General features: G+C 41.7%; 1 protein-coding gene across 3 annotated transcripts in view; it reads left to right on the top strand.

The window, feature by feature from the left end:
- fer (fer (fps/fes related) tyrosine kinase) overlaps window positions 1-19918 on the top strand; it is a 47461-nt gene that overhangs the window by 10908 nt on the left and 16635 nt on the right. For all 3 annotated transcript variants that reach the window (XM_014126757.2, XM_014126740.2, XM_014126751.2), the window contains 4 exons: window positions 3131-3268; window positions 4909-5028; window positions 5280-5402; window positions 10678-10867. In XM_014126757.2, coding sequence (XP_013982232.1) covers window positions 3131-3268; window positions 4909-5028; window positions 5280-5402; window positions 10678-10867 — 571 coding nt within the window. The remainder of the gene's footprint in view (window positions 1-3130; window positions 3269-4908; window positions 5029-5279; window positions 5403-10677; window positions 10868-19918) is intronic.

Genomic DNA, 19918 nt, shown 5'->3' with positions numbered 1-19918 from the left:
TTATGTAAACACCACGGGAGTCCTCGTATATTTTAGAACTTTACAGTCCTATTGATCAAACAACCATGACAAGGTAGGCTCTCTCTCAGTTATGCACAACAACAAGATCAACAAGTAATGCTAGGCAGAGCAAGATGAGCTAAAATCTAATGAAAGAACATCAGATATACCCTCTCAAACTTTTTCAGCTAGTTGGTCGTCCTTGTCCTTCTGCAGCTTGCCTGCCAATGCATGCATGTCCCAACCATGCACCCAAGCTAGCTAGCTATTTCCAGACACAAATGAGAGAACACCTCACTCTGACCATTTTACTCGCCGTAGCAGAGCTGGTTAGGCTGTTTACATGTTATCTAGAGCGTTCTTGACTAACTATTACTTTTTTTGCCTATATTCAGTGGTGTAAAGTACTTACATAAAAATACTTTAAAGTACTACATAAGTAGTTTTTTGGGGTATCTGTACTTTACTATTGATATATTTTTACCCCTTTTTCTCCCCAATTTCGTGGTATCCAATTGTCTCATTGCTGCAACTCCTGTACGGACTCGGGAGAGGCGAAGGTCGAGAGCCGTGCGTCCTCCGAAACACAACCCAACCAAACCTCACTGCTTCTTGACACAATGCCCACTTAACCCGGAAGTCAGACGCACCAATGTGTTGGAGGAAACACCGTACACCTGGCGACCGTGTCAGCGTACACTGTGCCCGGCCCGCCACAGGAGTCGCTAGTGCGCGATGGGACAAGGACACCCCTGCCCTGCCCTAATCCGGACGACGCTGGGCCAATTGTGCGCCGCCCAATGGTTCGCGGCCAGCTGCGACAGAGCCTGGACTCGAACCCAGAATCTCTAGTGGCACAGCTAGCACTGCGATGTGGTGCCTTAGACCACTGCGCCACTCAGGAGGTCTACTATTTATATTTTTGACTAATTTTACTTTACATTACATTACATTACATTTAAGTCATTTAGCAGACGCTCTTATCCAGAGCGACTTACAAAATGGTGCATTCACCTTATGATATCCAGTGGAACAACCACTTTACAATAGTGCATCTAAATCTTTTAAGGGGGGGGGGTTAGAAGGATTACTTTATCCTATCCTAGGTATTCCTTAAAGAGGTGGGGTTTCAGGTGTCTCCGGAAGGTGGTGATTGACTCCGCTGTCCTGGCGTCGTGAGGGAGCTTGTTCCACCATTGGGGTGCCAGAGCAGCGAACAGTTTTGACTGGGCTGAGCGGGAACTGTGCTTCCTCAGAGGTAGGGGGGCCAGCAGGCCAGTGGTGGATGAACGCAGTGCCCTTGTTTGGGTGTAGGGCCTGATCAGAGCCTGAAGGTATGGAGGTGCCATTCCCTTCACAGCTCCGTAGGCAATCACCATGGTCTTGTAGCGGATGCGAGCTTCAACTGGAAGCCAGTGGAGAGAGCGGAGGAGCGGGGTGACGTGAGAGAACTTGGGAAGGTTGAACACCAGACGGGCTGCGGCGTTCTGGATGAGTTGTAGGGGTTTAATGGCACAGGCAGGGAGCCCAGCCAACAGCGAGTTGCAGTAATCCAGACGGGAGATGACAAGTGCCTGGATTAGGACCTGCGCCGCTTCCTGTGTGAGGCAGGGTCGTACTCTGCGAATGTTGTAAAGCATGAACCTACAGGATCGGGTCACCGCCTTGATGTTAGTGGAGAACGACAGGGTGTTGTCCAGGATCACGCCAAGGTTCTTGAATACATTGAATGAATACTTGAATACATTCCTTAAGAAAATATAGTCCTTTTTACTCCATACATTTTCCTTGACGCCCAAAAGTACTTGTTACATTTTGAATGCTTAGCAGGACAGGAAAATAGTCAAATTCACACACTTATCAACCGAACATCCTTGGTCATCCCTACTGTCTCTGATCTGGTGGACTCACTAAACAGAGAACATCCCTGGTCATCCCTACTGTCTCTGATCTGGCCCACTCACTAAACAGAGAACATCCCTGGTCATCCCTACTGCCTTTGATCTGGCGGACTCACTAAACACACATGCTTTGTTTGTAAATTATGTCTGAATATTGGATTAAAAAACAAGAAAATGGTGCCATCTGGTTTGCTTAATATAAGGAATTTGAAATGATCTATACTTTACTTTTGATACTTAAGTATATTTTAAACCAAATACTTTTATACTTTTACTCAAGTAGAATTTTACTGGGTTACTTTTACTTGAGTCATTTTCTATTAAGGTATCTTAACTTTTGCTCAAGTACTTTTTCCACCACTGCCTACGTTTACTGACAACCTTTCATATTCAGCGGGTGTTGTGTGTTCGTAAACGTATCAGTTCTGCGCTCTGGCACACTCAGATGAGAGTGCTCTGAAATCGGAGTAGATAGCCAGAGGGAATTTGCGAACGCAAGACATATGCTAACTGGATGACAGTCGTTCAAGTTCTTGCCAGCTTACCAAATCACACCTGCATCTCTAGCTGTGTATAGACTCTGAAAAACAATAAACAAAAGTCAGTCACTCACCCACTCCAATGGCATAACATGACATCCTACTAGCAGCTAGCTAGCATAAACTGGGAATTTTTGTAGTACTCGAGTACCTGTAGTACTTTTATATTTTTGTAGGGCTCGAGTACTACAACGCTGAATAAAATTGCACCCAAAACCTATCTTTTGGTATTTGTTTACACCCGACATCATATGATGCTAAATAAATCATACCAGCTGTATTTATGTATTTGAAAAGTTATGTATCTTAAACTTGATTGCTGACATGCAAAACATTTTGTGACTATATTAACAATGGCCTAATTAAACGAATAACAAAAGGTGGTTTTTGGGTGCTGTTTTACTTTAAGCAACTATTTCTAACTTCCCCCTTGTGGAAGTTTGGCGAATTGCAACGACACTTGTTTCGAATACAGCCTATCTCCCTCCCATGCATCCCATTTCCCTCAACACAGTGGAGACTTACACTTGAGTCTTTTGCTTTCAGTTTGGTCCACCAACTTCAAAGAAATATGTATACAATATTTGTAGTTATTGAAAATATTTCATAGCGATTTATACTATAGATAAACTGAAATTGAGCGTATTCTAACTTTGTTTTATGATTTTCCAACTGTTTTGTCATTTTCAGGAAGGGGATTTTGGAGGAATACAGTGAAATCACCAGTCTCTTAACTGATGAAATAGTGAAGGTCCACAAAGAAATACACACCTCCATCGACCAAATTGACCCTGTGTCAGAGTATGAACACTTCATTGAGGTCTACGGGTAGGTTTTAGTGATTTTGCCTTTAAAGAGAGACTGAACCGAAAAACCAACTTCTCTGGTTGAAAACAGCCATGTGGCATTGATGAGTCATAAACATTTATTCTAGCGTCAAAATTTACTACAAAGGGTAAATAGGATAATGTTGGTCATAAAGTCAGTCTCGTCCAAAATCTGAGATTTGTGAGACGATTAGGGGAAAAAAATGTCACAGAATTAAGGGAACGCCACAGTTTTCTTTGTGTTGGGTTTATTTCAATCCTGCCCACATTTGGCAGCACCGAAGTAATCCTCAAGACCCAATTGTAATGCCCATGGTCAATTTGGTTTGACTATGGATATCCTTATGGTGCTAGTGAAGGACTAACAGTAAATTACACAATGTGCAATCAGTGTACAAAACATTATGAACACCTGCTCTTTCCATGACAGACTGACCAGGTGAAAGCTATGATCCCTTATTGATGTCACTTGTTAAATCCACTTTACTCAGTGTAGATGAAGGGGATGAGACGGGTTAAAGAAGGATTTTTAAGCCTTGAGACATGGAGTGTGTTTGTGTGCCGTTCAGAGGGTGAATGGGCGAGACAAAATATTTAAGTGCCTTTGAACAGGGTATGGTAGTAGGTGCCAGGCGCACCGGTTTGTGTCAAGAACTGCAACGCTGATGGGTTTTTCACGCTCAAAGTTTCCCATGTGTACACCCAAAGGACATCCAGTCAACTTGAGGTTGTTCTGAGAGCAAAGGGGGGAGGACTCAATATTAGGAAAGTATTCTTAATGTTTTGTACACTCAATATTGGGACAATATTTTAACATTTCAATAGCTCCAAGTTTCAATGAATTATAAACCTCAAAACCACTATATATTCTAGAAATTCATATACAAATATTGAAAGCATTTAATGAGAGAACCTGAAGGTGTTCAACATGAAGATATTGTCCCATTTACATTGTGTAATTAATTGGCGGTCCCTAACTAGCCCCACAGATAGGCTATCCAAAGTAAAACCAACTTTGCCACGGTCACACACCAGCCGGCTGAAGCTAATTGGCGAAGGAAGCTACTTCCAGACTCGACCTGATTAGACTGTTTCAAGTTATCTAGAAGGGTGAGTGACTAATTGTGTACTGTTTTGGCAGTGTGTACAAACGCTTCCCGCGTGCGAACACACACATCAAAGCATGCCTCCAAGACCCAAATCTCATTCTGTTACATTTCCTAATGAGGAGGATTGACCCAGAGGCTAAATGAGTCAGTTCAGCCCGCCTTTAAAGGAAAATTCCACTATTTTTTTTTGGTATTTGTTTTATAGTCCATTGTTGATGTAGTCTCAATGTTTTGCATGTCAGCAATCAAGTTTTCAAGATATGTAACTTTCAAAATACAGAAATATGGCCCGTATGATGCATTTAGCATCATATGAAGCTGCTTTTTGCATCATACGGGACAGCTTGCTGAATTTTGAAAGTTAAATATCTTGCAAAGTTCATTGCTGACATGCAAAACATTTTGGGACTATATCAACAATGGACTAATAAAACAAATGCCCCAAAATAGTTTTGGGGTGTTTTCCTTTAAGTAACAGTACTTTTGTCCCCATTTTAAATGATTTTGGTTAACATGAGATGTCATCTTCCAGGTCTCCAGAAACCAAAGAACCGAATGTAGAATTTGACATTTCACTGTTGGAGGAAACAGAGAATCTTCAAGCAAACGAGATCCTATGGAACAATTTGACTGCAGACAGTTTACAAGCGATGTGAGTAAAACAATGTATGAAGGGAGGAGAGTATTGCGGTCATTGACCTTGTCTCGCGCTGATGTTTTGAAAAGAAGGTGGGAGGAGGGTGCGAGGAATCTAGGAAGGACTTTGGAGATCCATCCGCTGTCTCATCTCAGCTGTAGTACAGCGTCTCTGATTGACTGCGTTTATAGTGTGTGTATCTGTGTTGCCTGACTGATTATGTCAAAGGTCAGAACAACAATTTATTCCACTATCATCTTCCACAGGCTAAAATCCACATCAGATGAGCTGGTCCTCACTCAGCAGAGCCTACACAGCAAGGAGGATCTTATGCAGGACCTGGAGAACAAGATCGAGGAGTCCACCAGAACATGTGAAAGGAAGTCTGAGTACGTTGCTACCTTGTCTGATTAATCAGGCTATAATACACAATTAATTGGTGTGTATGTATGTATGTATGTATGTATGTATGTATGTATGTATGTATGTATATGTACAGTGGGGCAAAAAAGTATTTAGTCAGCCACCAATTGTGCAAGTTCTCCCACTTAAAAAGATGAGAGAGGCCTGTAATTTTCATCATAGGTACACTTCAACTATGACAGACAAAATGAGAAAAAAAATCCAGAAAATCACATTGTAGGATTTTTAATGAATTGATTTGAAAATTATGGTGGAAAATAAGTATTTGGTCAATAACAAAAGTTTATCTCAATACTTTGTTATATACCCTTTGTTGGCAATGACACAGGTCAAACATTTTCTGTAAGTCTTCACAAGGTTTTCACACACTGTTGCTGGTATTTGGGCCCATTCCTCCATGCAGATCTCCTCTAGAGCAGTGATGTTTTGGGGCTGTCGCTGGGCAACACGGACTTTCAACTCCCTCCAAAGATTTTCTATGGGGTTGAGATCTGGAGACTGGCTAGGCCACTCCAGGACCTTGAAATGCTTCTTACGAAGCCACTCCTTCGTTGCCCGGGCGGTGTGTTTGGGATCATTGTCATGCTGAAAGACCCAGCCACGTTTCATCTTCAATGCCCTTGCTGATGGAAGGAGGTTTTCACTCAAAATCTCACGATACATGGCCCCATTCATTCTTTCCTTTACACGGATTAGTCGTCCTGGTCCCTTTGCAGAAAAACAGCCCCAAAGCATGATGTTTCCACCCCCATGCTTCACAGTAGGTATGGTGTTCTTTGGATGCAACTCAGCATTCTTTGTCCTCCAAACACGACGAGTTGAGTTTTTACCAAAAAATTATATTTTGGTTTCATCTGACCATATGACATTCTCCCAATCCTCTTCTGGATCATCCAAATGCTCTCTAGCATACTTCAGACGGGCCTGGACATGTACTGGCTTAAGCAGGGGGACACGTCTGGCACTGCCGGATTTGAGTCCCTGGCGGCGTAGTGTGTTACTGATGTTACTTTGGTCCCAGCTCTCTGCAGGTCATTCACTAGGTCCCCCCGTGTGGTTCTGGGATTTTTACTCACTGTTCTTGTGATCATTTTGACCCCACGGGGTGAGATCTTGCGTGGAGCCCCAGATCGAGGGAGATTATCAGTGGTCTTGTATGTCTTCCATTTCCTAATACTTGCTCCCACAGTTGATTTCTTCAAACCAAGCAGCTTACCTATTGCAGATTCAGTCTTACCAGCCTGGTGCAGGTCTACAATTTTGTTTCTGGTGTCCTTTGACAGCTCTTTGGTCTTCGCCATAGTGGAGTTTGGAGTGTGACTGTTTGAGGTTGTGGACAGGTGTCTTTTATACTGATAACAAGTTCAAACAGGTGCCATTAATACAGGTAACGAGTGGAGGAAAGAGGAGCCTCTTAAAGAAGAAGTTACAGGTCTGTGAGAGCCAGAGATCTTGCTTGTTTGTAGGTGACCAAATACTTATTTTCCACCATAATTTGCAAATAAATTCATAAAAAATCCTACAATGTGATTTTCAGGATTTTCTTCCCTCGTTTGTCTGTCATTGTTGGCCTGTACCTATGATGAAAATTACATGCCTCTCTCATCTTTTTAAGTGGGAGAACTTTCACAATTGGTGGCTGACTAAATACTTTTTTGCCCCACTGTGTGTGTGTGTGTATATATATATATTTTTTTTTGTATTTATTTATTTTAGACAAAATATCCACAGGAAATCGTTTTTCAGAGAGCGGGTAAGTTTGCCAGTGCCAGCTGAATGTGAGGGAACGTAGCTAGTCGGTCTTTGGTTCAGTGACGTTCAGCTATTGTTTACATTTTGTGCAGGTGTTTACGTCGCATGCGCCAGCATTTTGGAAATGCACGCCGGAAATACAGTGCCTTCAGAAAGAATCCACACCCCTTTGACTTTTTCCACATTTTGTGTTATAAAGTGGGATTAAAATGGATTTCATTGTAATTGTTGGTCAACGATCTACACAAAATACTCTGTCAGTGGCTTGTAAGGATGTTGCACTCCAAAGTTTCAGACTGAATATACCCATAATTGTTTATTACAACCTGATTAATCGGACAAGTTTCTACCATAAATGTACTGCTCAAGTCTTCCATTCCAAAGATGACAGATGCTATGTGAGATTATTACAGATAGCAGCTACTTGCAAATATATCCTACAGACAAAGAACTATATGTAATTAGATTTTTTTTATATAGACTTCATGAATCCTTATAAAAAGTATGCAAAAGAAGTGTGAAATCAAAAACTAGCAAGTAGAATTGAAAGAGAAGTGTGATGACATGATCTTTCAATAATGACATTTGATATGGTTTGCACAACTATTTGGAGGACTATCAGATTTTTTCTAAATGCACATATGGTTCTTTGTTGCAAGGGTTCAAAGGACATTAAAAGCGGATGAAACAGCTGATATGTTCGATGTTTCCCTCGATCTCATTGCTGTCAGTTGACCACACCTCCCTTTACCAATAGCAACTTAGATATTGTTAGCGATAAGCTAGCTAGATTCCATGTTTGGTGTTGTTTCTAAGAAGCCCAGTTGGCCATGATCTAACTCCAGGAGTGTGAATGATGTGAAGAGTCATTGAGGCGGACAGGGTACAATGGAGAGAGCTATGTCTGTAGTACAGGGCTCAGCACATATTTCAGGGTCTGCTGGATAATCCCCTATAGGAGACAATGATATAATCAGGGCCTGTCCAGTCATCCCCCCCTGTAAAGTCTCAGCTACAGGTGTGATAAAGGATGAGGATAAAGTATGGCCTAGGCTAGTTGTTTTCCTGTCTGAAGTTCTCTTTATGAAAACATAAATGAAGTGATGGTCATTTGATGAGGACCAAGTAGTGAGAAGTTTGATGTGAAGAATTGTGCTGATTTCATACATTTTAGCATCACTTTTAAATGGACCCCAGCTTCCTCAGCAATTTGTTGGGTGTTTTGACTGAAATGTCTACGCCACTGTTTAGTAGTCTCTGGTTGTTGGCGGTAGGTGGAGCCGATTCAGCTGCCCTGCTTGCCGGGTAGGCGAACTGTTGCCATTTTGAACCATTTTATGTGTCTGAAGGTACAAACTCTGCCTTCCCGGCGGGCCCGGAGAGCAAATCAAGTGCACTATAGGCCTAACGCTGGCCAATCGGATGGTTCAGATTACCGTGTCTGCTGTAACGTAGCAGACATAAAAGAAAGCTACAACAAAGTTACTGTGAGATTTCAAAATGTTTAAAACCATGACTAGAGAGAGACTGTCAACATATACAGCAAAGAGCTGCTGTTTTTATTAGTGAGTCCATGTTTAAGTTCTTACTCAGCACTGTCAATAAGCCATAAAATGTGCGTTCTTCCTATTTCCACTCAGCGCTACAACAAGCACTGCAGCAGTAATGAATGAGTAGGGAAGTGTATCGGCTTGCGTTGTTGTTAATATTAGCGGCTTGGGTCTTTTTTGATAGAGAAATAGGAGTAACAACATGAATTTGTGCATTAGGCAGAAATAATGCGGTGCGACTCAAGTTTCGCCATCAGCTGGAAGACTGTCCCTTTTTGGTCAGTGTCGGTGGAGGAAAGGGAGAGTGGAGGGAGGTTGAGAGACGGACCCTCAGTCTGCTGCTCTCTCCCTCCGTTGAAACTGACCATCAGATGCAGGCATCATCAGCCCAGTAAATAAAAATTAAAGCTAATGATTAACGGATCTATTACCGGTGTGATCATATAGCCTACCTCAAATGTTTAAATATAATTCAAATATGGCCCAAGCAATTCAAGCAAAGCCAATATGTGGTGATAATGTTTTGGGCCTATAGCTTACTGCACAAACCTCATTGCTACAGTACTGTTTTTAATTGGTTATTGTTGCATAGGCTTCCATAAAAAAAAAAAACATTTAAAAATCTGGGCGGTAGATCTTGGATTGTATTTTGACTCAGAAAATGATCTTGACTCAGAAAAGGTTGGTGACCACTGTTCTAGAGTTTTCCCTGTTAACCCTATCAACGTTTCCCTTTACTGTGGCAATTGTGATCGAATCAACGCAAAATTAGCCACTTTCAATGCAACACACCGAAACAAAACGAACTATGCAAGAGATGTTGTTGTAGGCAGAATGCATCGAAGTAGGATTCTGTTGCATTGGCACGTACTACTCAGCCCATACTCTTCACAGACTGGTGCTGCATAAACAATCAGATCTGCAGTAGGCCAAAATGCAAATAGACCATTGCCATATATGGATCTGTGCCATTTACTTCGAGTTGGACTGTGTTTACAGCATGAGCGGTCATGAGTAGATGCGATTGTTTTGAGATCAAAGCGAGAGCTGCATGTAGCCACGTGTGCACATTTTGTTCATATCCTTTGCTAGTTAGTGAGTTATTAGTTATAGATAACTTGTAGTCAGCAATAGTGGAGTGATTGCTACCTACAAGAGCACAAAATCTGTACATTTGTAGATGTCTTTGAAAAGTGAGTCCGGTAAATAGTGTTGTATTTTGAGGCAGGTTTGAATAAGCTAAGTAGCCAATAGGCAGAGAGGGTAGTATAATTTGGCTGGTTCTCTGTAATAATGGTATGGGAATAATAATAATAATACATTTCATTTTGTAAAGTGGTTTCTTGCATCAAACAACATTTTCAGTCACCTTGTCTGAAGGAGAAGTGGATAAACAGGTTTAATGTTAAGACTTGCATGTTTATTTTCAAAAGTCTGATGGAATGTAGGCCTACATTGAACACCACACATTGGCTGCTACTGTTTGTTTTTGATGGTAGGCCACTCTTGTAGTCAAATAGTCACACTAGGCTACTTGGCCACTGTTAAAACTGTAACTTAAAGCGGGTGTAGCCTCAGTGTTCACAGTAAAATCTGCTCAGTGCCGAAAACAATTAGAGGGAATATTGGTCTTCACACCCATTAATCAGAGCACAGATAAAGCTTAGCGGTTAGAGCTGTTGCACTGTAGGCTATATATCGCTCTGGGAGAAAGCAAACCCAAAAATAATTTTCCTCGTTCCGAGAGGCAGATTAAGCAGTAATACTGTGAATTCAGACGAGCGCCAGAGTGACTCCCCCATATCTATCCCTATCTTTTCACATACACATACTCCCATTTTCTCTCTCCATCTCACTGCCTCTCTCTCTCTCTCTTTGTTTCTCTCACAACACACTCATTCACTCCCTATCTCATTCTCCCTCCCCCTCTCCCCATCAGTGCGGTTCTGCTGCTCAGTCAGAAGCAGTCTCTGGAGGATCTGAGGCAGACTGTCCAGTTGCTGCGCTGCACCGAGGCCAAGCTGGGCGCCCAGAAGGACCTGCTCGACCACAAGATGCAGGAGAACGAGGGCAAGGAGCTGCCCCCCATGGTCAACTACGAGGACGATGCGCGCTCAGTCAACTCCATGGTGCGTCAGTGTTGTTGGTTTTTAATTGGGAAGAACTTACTTGTCTAGCCTGGAATCCAAGCTGATATGCGATGGTGAACCATGGTGAAACGGAGCATATCAGTGTGGATTTCAGGCTATTACTTGTCACTCAGACACAGCTTTGTAATAAGAAGGAATGCAGCACTTTCCACTCAGACTGACCCACTGTATGAACTTCTGTTTTAGACCGTTTTGTGTCGAGCCAAACTGTCGTCTTTGCCGTGTTATTTAAATGCATTCCCCAGAGAGATTCTGTATATCCTTATGAAAGCATCTATTGCTTAAATAAAATAAAATACACAGGTGTCGACTTTACACAAAAATGCTTACTCACGAGCCCATTCCCAACAGTGCAGAGTTAAAAAGTAAGACAAATATTTGCTAAAGGAAATAGTAACACAATAAAAACAATAACAAGGCTGTATACAAGGAGTACCAGTACTGAGTCAATGTGCAGGGGTACGAGGTAATGCAGTATGTACATATGGGTAGGGGTTAAAGTGACCAGGCAATCAGGATATATACTAAACAGTGTCAGCAGCGTGTGTGTAGTGTGCGTGCGTGTGTGTGTGTGTGTGTGTGTGTGTGTGTGTGTGTGTGTGTGTGTGTGTGTAGAGTCTAGTGAGTGTGCAAGGGAGTCAGTGAAAACAATTAAGATACATAAATAATAGAGAGGGTCAATGTAAATTGTCCTGGCGGCCATTTGATTAACTGGTCAGTAGTCTTATGGCTTGGGGGTAGAAGCTGTTCAGCTGCCTTTTGGTCACAGATTCAGCGCTCCGGTACCGCTTGCAAAGAGCAGAAAGAACAGCCTATGACTTTGGTGGCTGGAGTCTTCGACAGTTCTTAGGGCCTTCCTCTGATACCGCCTGGTATAGAGGTCCTGGATGGCAGGGAGTTGCCCCAGTGATGTACTGGGCCGTAAGCACTACCCTCCGGAGCGCTTGTGGTCGGATGCCGAGCAGTTTGCATACCAAGCGGTGATGCAGCCAGTCAAGATGTTCTCAATGGCGCAGCTGTAGAACTTCTTGAAGATCAGAGGGCCCATGCCAAATCTTTTGACGTGCCCTCTTAACGCCTGTGTTGGTGTGTTTGGGCCATGATGGGTCCTTAGTGATGTGGACACTAAGGAACTTGAAGTTCTCAACCCGCTCTACTACAGCCCTGTCGATCTGAATGGGGTCATGTTCGGCCCTCCGTTTCCTGTAAAACAGATTTCAGTGTTCCTGCATTATAATCACGGCCACTAGGAGTGCCTCATCTGGATGAGCATTTTCTTGTTTGCTTGTTTGCTTATGCCCTATACAGCTCATTGAGTGTGGTCTTATACAGCTCATTGAGTGTGGTCTTATACAGCTCATTGAGTGTGGTCTTAGCTACGAAAAATACAGGTGAAAACTCTCTAAATTGTATGGTCTACAATTAATAATTAGGTATTCTAACTCATCGCACACCAGCTGTTGTTCATTTTTATTTATTTATAGGGGACAATGTACACATAAGAGACAAAACCACCAGCCCTGATCTTACCGGACTCTGCTGTTCTGTCCTGCCGATGCATAGAAAAGCAAGCTAGATGTATATTATCCATGTCTTTGTTCAGTCACGACTCGCGAGACGCATAGTATATTACAGTTCTTAATGTCACGTTGATAGGATAGTCTCAAATGGAGCTCGTCCAGTTTATTCTCCAGCGATGGCACATTTGCTAATAGAACAGAGGGTAGAGGCGATTCTATTAATTTACCATCATTGTGTCCATGTGCTGGCCTCTATAGTGCCGTCTTCGCCTTCTGTGAGTGTCGGGGCCTGGTCCAGGATTAATCAATACAGTGGGGGAAAAAAGTATTTGATCCCCTGCTGATTTTGTATGTTTGCCCACTTACAAAGAAATGATCAGTCTATAATTTTAATGGTAGGTTTATTTGAACAGTGAGAGACAGAATAACAACAAAAATATCCAGAAAAACGCATGTCAAAAATGTTATAAAATGATTTGCATTTTAATGAGGGAAATAAGTATTTGACCCCTCTGCAAAACATGACTTAGTACTTGGTGGCAAAACCCTTGTTGGCAATCAGGTCAGACGTTTCTTGTAGTTGACCACCAGGTTTACACACATCTCAGGAGGGATTTTGTCCCACTCCTCTTTGCAGATCTTCTCCAAGTCATTATGGTTTCGAGGCTGACGTTTGGCAACTCGAACCTTCAGCTCCATCCACAGATTTTCTATGGGATTAAGGTCTGGAGACTGGCTAGGTCACTCCAGGACCTTAATGTGCTTCTTCTTGAGCCACTCCTTTGTTGCCTTGGCCGTGTGTTTTGGGTCATTGTCATGCTGGAATGCCCATCCACGACCCATTTTTAATGCCCTGGCTGAGGGAAGGAGGTTCTCACCCAAGATTTGACGGTACATGGCCCCGTCCATCGTCCCTTTGATGCGGTGAAGTTGTCCTGTCCCCTTAGCAGAAAAGCACCCCCAAAGCATAATGTTTCCACCTCCATGTTTGACGGTGGGGATGGTGTTCTTGGGGTCATAGGCAGCATTCCTCCTCCTCCAAACACGGCGAGTTGAGTTGATGCCAAAGAGCTCCATTTTGGTCTCATCTGACCACAACACTTTCACCCAGTTGTCCTCTGAATCATTCAGACGTTCATTGGCAAACTTCAGACGGGCATGTATATGTGCTTTCTTGAGCAGGGGGACCTTGCGGGCGCTGCAGGATTTCAGTCCTTCATGGCGTAGTGTGTTACCAATTGTTGTCAATTTATAACATGCGTTTTTCTGGATTTTTTTTGTTATTCTGTCTCTGTGTTCAAATAAACCTACCATTACAATTATAGACTGATCATTTCTTTGTCAGTGGGCAAACGTACAAAATCAGCAGGGGATCAAATACTTTTTTCCCCCACTGTATGTCTTTCGCCTCCTATTAATTGAAGTAGAAGTCCTCGTCCAAATCGAGGTTAGTGATAGCTGTTCTGATGTCCAAAAGCTATTTTCGGTCATAAGAAACGTTATTTACAAAAAAAAGTTATGATCGGCCCAAAAAAGTACACAAAATAGCTCAATTGGTCAGGAGCCTGTAAAATGGCCGCCATTCCTTCCAGCGCCATTCTATTAATAGTGTCTGCTGGATGATTTTGTAAGCCCTAGAGACTGGATTCCACATCACTGGGAATACAAATATGCATCTGTTGCTCATAGATACCTTTGAAAATAAGTTGGGGATGTTGATCAGAAAACCAGCCAGTATCTGGTGTAACAACCATTTGCCTCGTGCTGCATGACGTGTCTCCTTCACAAAGAGTTGACCAGGCTGTTGATTTCAGCATGTGGAATGTTGTCCCACTCTTTTTCAATGGCTGTGCAAAGTGGCTGGATATTGGTGGGAACTGGAACACGGCCGTAGCGTACACCCATGTTAAATTGCCTTCTTTGTGCATAACCCGACGACCGGCTGTATTCTTTTTTTTCATCATTCTCTAAACATTTTGGTTATGCTTTGTTAGTCATTTTTAACATACAATTGAAGTCGGAAGTTTACATACACTTAGGTTGGAGTCATTAAAAGTAATTTTTCAACCACTCCACAAATTTCTTGTTAACAAACTATAGTCTTGGCAAGTCGGTTAGGACATCTACTTTGTGCATGACACAAGTAATTTTTCCAACAATTGTTTACAGACAGATTATTTCACTTAACCTCTTACATCTAGACGTTCCGCTAGCGGAACATCTGCTCCAATATCCAATGATAGGCGTGGCGCGAATTACAAATTCCTCAAAAATACAAAAACTTCAATTTTTCAAACATATGACTATTTCACAGCATTTTAAAGACAAGACTCTCCTTTATCTAACCACACTGTCCGATTTCAAAAAGGCTTTACAGCGAAAGCAAAACATTAGATTATGTCAGCAGAGTACCCAGCCAGAAATAATCAGACACCCATTTTTCAAGCTAGCATATAATGTCACAAAAAACAAAACCACAGCTAAATGCAGCACTAACCTTTGATCTTCATCAGATGACACACCTAGGACATTATGTTATACAATACATGCATGTTTTGTTCAATCAAGTTCATATTTATATCAAAAACCAGCATTTTACATTAGCATGTGACGTTCAGAACTAGCATACCCCCCGCAAACCTCCGGTGAATTTACTAAATTACTCACGATAAACGTTCACAAAAAACATAATTATTTTAAGAATTATAGATACAGAACTCCTTTGTGCAATCGAGGTGTCCGATTTTAAAATAGCTTTTCGGTGAAAGCACATTTTGCAATATTCTGAGTAGATAGCCCAGCCATCACGGCTAGCTATTTAGACACCCACCAAGTTTAGCCCTGACCAAACTCCGATTTACTATTAGAAAAGTTTGATTACCTTTGGTGTTCTTAGTCAGAATGCACTCCCAGGACTGCTACTTCAATAACAAATGTTGGTTTGGTTCAAAATAATCCATTGTTATATCCAAATAGCGGCGTTTTGTTCCTGCCTTCAAGACACTATCCGAAGTGTAAATAAGGGTCACGAGCATGGCGCATTTCGTGACAAAAGATTTCTAAATATTCCATTACCGTACTTCGAAGCATGTCAACCGCTGTTTAAAATCAATTTTTATGCCATTTTTCTCGTAAAAAAGCGATAATATTCCGACCGGGAATCTGCGTTTAGGTAAAAAGACGAAAGAAAATAAAGCATGGGGTCGACTCGGGCACGAGCCTGAGTCTCACAGTACTGTGACCAGCCACTATCCAAACGCGCTACTTTTTTTCAGCCAGAGCCTGCAAAGCCACGATTCAGCTTTTTGCCGCCTTCTGAGAGCCCATGGGAGCCGTAGGAAGTGTCACGTAACAGCAGAGATCCCCTGTAATGGATAGAGATAATCAAGAAGGCCAAGAAATTGTCAGACAGGGCACTTCCTGCATGGAATCTTCTCAGGTTTTGGCCTGCCAAATGAGTTCTGTTATACTCAGACACCATTCAAACAGTTTTAGAAACTTTGGAGTGTTTTCTATCCAAAGCTAATAATTATATGCATATTCTAGTTTCTGGGCAGGAGTAATAATCAGATTAAATCGGGTACGTTTTTTATCCGGCTGTGAAAATACTGCCCCCTAGCCATAACAGGTTAATTCACTGTACCACAATTCCAGTGGGTCAGAAGTTTAAATACACTAAGTTGACTGTGCCTTTAACCCCTGTGCGGCCTCGACATCCAGCGAAAAATCATATCCCCATTAGCATAACAAAATGTAATACTACTTTTTTTTCTTTTTTTTTCTCCAAATTATATCGTTTTATAGATGCACCTCTCCTGAATCGAACCACGTTGTCAGATTTCAAAAAGGCTTTACAGCAAAAGCAAAACATTAGATTACGTTAGAGGAGTATATCGTAAAAGTAGCCACATAGCCATTTTCCGACCAACCACATGCATCACAAATAACCAAAAAACAGCTAAATGCAGCACCAACCTTTGACAATCTTCATCAGATGACACACCTAGGACATCATGTTACACAATACATGCATTCTTTTGTTCGATAAAGTTCATATTTATATATAAAAACAGCATTTTACATCGGTGCGTAACGTTGACTAACTATTTTCCCTCAAATGCATCCGATGAAACAGAGCTACAATTTACTAAATTACTATTCGAAAACATTTTTTAAATGTAATATTGTCATTCTAAGATTTATAGATGAATATCTCTTGAAAGCACCTGTAATGCCAGATTTAAAAAATAACTTTACTGGGTAATCACACTTCAGGGCGTTTTTCAACAAGAGAGCCAATAAGATTCGAGGGGGACGATTGCATTGTGTTTCAAAACGTTTCGAAAGGGGAGGGTAACCAGGGGCGCCGGCATCATAATGGTGATGGCCCTCTCCGTGTGACTACGTTCCACAGCTTCTCATTCATTCAGTTTTAACAGTAGAAGGCTCAAACCAATTTGTGAAGACTGGGGACATCTAGTGGAAGCAATAGGAAGTGCTCAATGAACCATAGCTCACGGTGTGATTAATAGGCAACGTGATGAAGTTGAGTTCGCAATTCAGAATTCCACTTCCTGTTTCGATCTGTCTCGGGGTTTTGACTGCCATATGAGTTATGTTATACTCACAGACACCATTCAAACAGTTTTAGAAACTTTAGGGTGTTTTCTATCCACAAGTATTAATTATATGCATATCCTAGCTTCTGAGTTTGAGTAAGAGGCGTTTAAAATGGGCACAATTTTTTTTCAAAAATCGCTTTAGCGCCCCCTATCCTAGGGGAACGCCAAGAGGTTAAACAGCTTGGAAAATTCCAGAAAATTATGTAATGGCTTTATAAGCTTCTGATAGGCTAATTGACATCATTTGAGTCAATTGGAGGTCTACCTGTGGTTATATTTCAAGGCATACCTTCAAACTCTGTGCCTCTTTGCTTGACATCGTGGGAAAATCAAAAGAAATCAGCCAAGACCTCAGAAAAAAATGGTAGACCTCCACAAGTCTGTTTCATCCTTGGGAGAAATTTCCAAACGCCTGAAGGTACTACATTCATCTGTACAAACAATAGTACACAAGTATAAACACCATGGGACCACGCAGCCGTCATGCCGCTCAGGAAGGAGACGCCTTCTGTCTCCTAGAGATGAACGTACTTTGGTGCGAAAAGTGCAAATCAATCCCAGAACAGCAGCAAAGGACCTTGTGAAGATGCTGGAGGAAACAGGCACAAAAGTATCTATATCCACAGTAAAACGAGTCCTATATCGACATAATCTGAAAGGCCGCTCAGCAAGGAAAAAGCCACTGCTCCAACACCGCCATTAGAAAAGCCAGACTATGGTTTGCAACTGCACATGGGGACAAAGATCGTGCTTTTTGGAGAAATGTCCTCTGGTCGGATGAAACAAAAATATAACTGTTTGCCCATAAAGACCATCGTTATGTTTGGAGGAAAAAGGGGGAGGCTTGCAAGCCGAAGAACACCATCTCAACCGTGAAGCACAGGGGTGGAAGCATCATGTTAGGGTGCTTTGCTGCAGGAGGGACTGGTGCACTTCACAAAGTAGATGGCATCATGGGGGAGGAAAATTGTGGATATATTGAAGCAACATCAAGACATCAGTCAGGAAGTTAAAGCTTGGTAGGAAATGGGTCTTCCAAATGGACAATGACCCCAAGCATACTTGCAAGCAAATGGCAAAATGGCTTAACTTCTCTAGCGTCCCACCTCGACAACAGCCAGTGAAATTGCAGGGCGCCAAATTCAAAACACAAATCTCATAATTAATATTCCTCAAACATACAAGTATTATACACCATTTTAAAGATAAACTTCTTGTTAATCCAGCCACAGTGTCTGATTTCAAAAAAGCTTTACGTCGAAGGCATACCATACGATTATGTTAGGTCAGCGCCTAGTCACAAAAAAACACAGCCATTTTCCAGCCAAAGAGAGGAGTCACAAAAAGCAGAAATGGAGAAAATTAATCACTAACCTTTGATCTTCATCAGATGGCACTCATAGGACTTCATGTTACACAATACATGTATGTTTTGTTCGATAAAGTTCATATTTATATCCAAAAATCTCAGTTTACATTGGTGCGTTATGTTCAGTAATGTTTTGCCTCTAAAAAACATCCGGTGATTTTGCAGAGAGCCACATCAATTTACAGAAATACTCCATAGACTTTGATGAAAGATACAAGTGTTATGCATAGGATTATAGATAAGCTTCTCCTTAATGCAACCGCTGTGTCAGATTTCAAAAAAGCTTTACGGTGAAAGCACACCATGCGATAATCTGAGTACAGCGCTCAGCGACCAAAACAAGCCATACAGTTACCCGCGTGTTGTGGAGTCAACAAAAGTCAGAAATAGTGTTATAAATATTCACTTACCTTTGATCTTCATCGGAATGCACTCCCAGGAATCCCAGTTCCACGATAAATCTTTGTTTTGTTCAATAAAGTTCATCTTTAGGTCCAAATACCTCCTTTTTGTTTGCGTGTTTAGTTCAGTAATCCAAATGCACAAAGCGCACTCACAAAGTCCAGACGAAAAGTCAAAAAAGTTCCATTATAGTTCGTAGAAACATGTCAAACGATGTATATAATCAATCTTTAGGATGTTTTTATCATAAATCTTCCTTAACATTCCAACCGGACAATTCCTTTGTCATTAGAAAGGAAAGGGAACGGAGCTCGTGCTCACGGCTGTGCGCGATCAACAACTCAAGGCTTTCAGCCAGACCACTGGTTGAAACAGCTCTTATTCGCTCCCCTTTCACAATAGAAGCCTGAAACAATGTTCTAAAGACTGTTGACATCTAGTGGAAGCCTTTAGAAGTGCAATCTGACCCCATTTACACTGTATATTGGATGGGCAATCACTTGAAAAACTACAAACCTCAGATTTCCCACTTCCTGGTTGGATTTTTCACAGGTTTTTGCCTGCCATATGAGTTCTGTTATACTCACAGACTTTAGAGTGTTTTCTATCTATCCATATTCTAGCTTCTGGGCTTGAGTAGCAGGCAGTTTACTCTGGGCACCTTATTCATCCAAGGTACTCAATACTGCCCTCCGTTCCCAAAGAAGTTAAGGACAACAAAGTCAAGGTATTGGAGTGGCCATCACAAAATATTCGGGCAGAACTGAAAAAGCATGTGCGAGCAAGGAGGCCTACAAAACCTGACTAAGTTACACCAGCTCTGTCAGGAGGAATGGGCCAAAATTCACCCAACTTATTATGGGAAGCTTGTGGAAGGCTACCTGAAACGTTTGACCCAAGTTAAACAATTTCAAGGCAATGCTACCAAATACTAATTGAGTGTATGTAAACTTTTGACCCACTGGGAATGTGATGAAAGAAACAAAAGCTGAAAAATAATTGTCAACTATTATTCTGACATTTCACATTCTTAAAATAAAGTGGTGATCCTAACTGACCTAAGACAGGGAATTTTTACTAGGATTAAATGTCAGGAATTGTGAAACTGAGTTTAAAT

This window comes from Salmo salar, chromosome ssa01 (assembly GCF_905237065.1).
Source record: "Salmo salar chromosome ssa01, Ssal_v3.1, whole genome shotgun sequence".
Lineage (NCBI taxonomy): Eukaryota > Metazoa > Chordata > Actinopteri > Salmoniformes > Salmonidae > Salmo > Salmo salar.
Note: the sequence above shows the minus strand (reverse complement) of the source record. Positions and strands in the feature narration are given on the sequence as shown.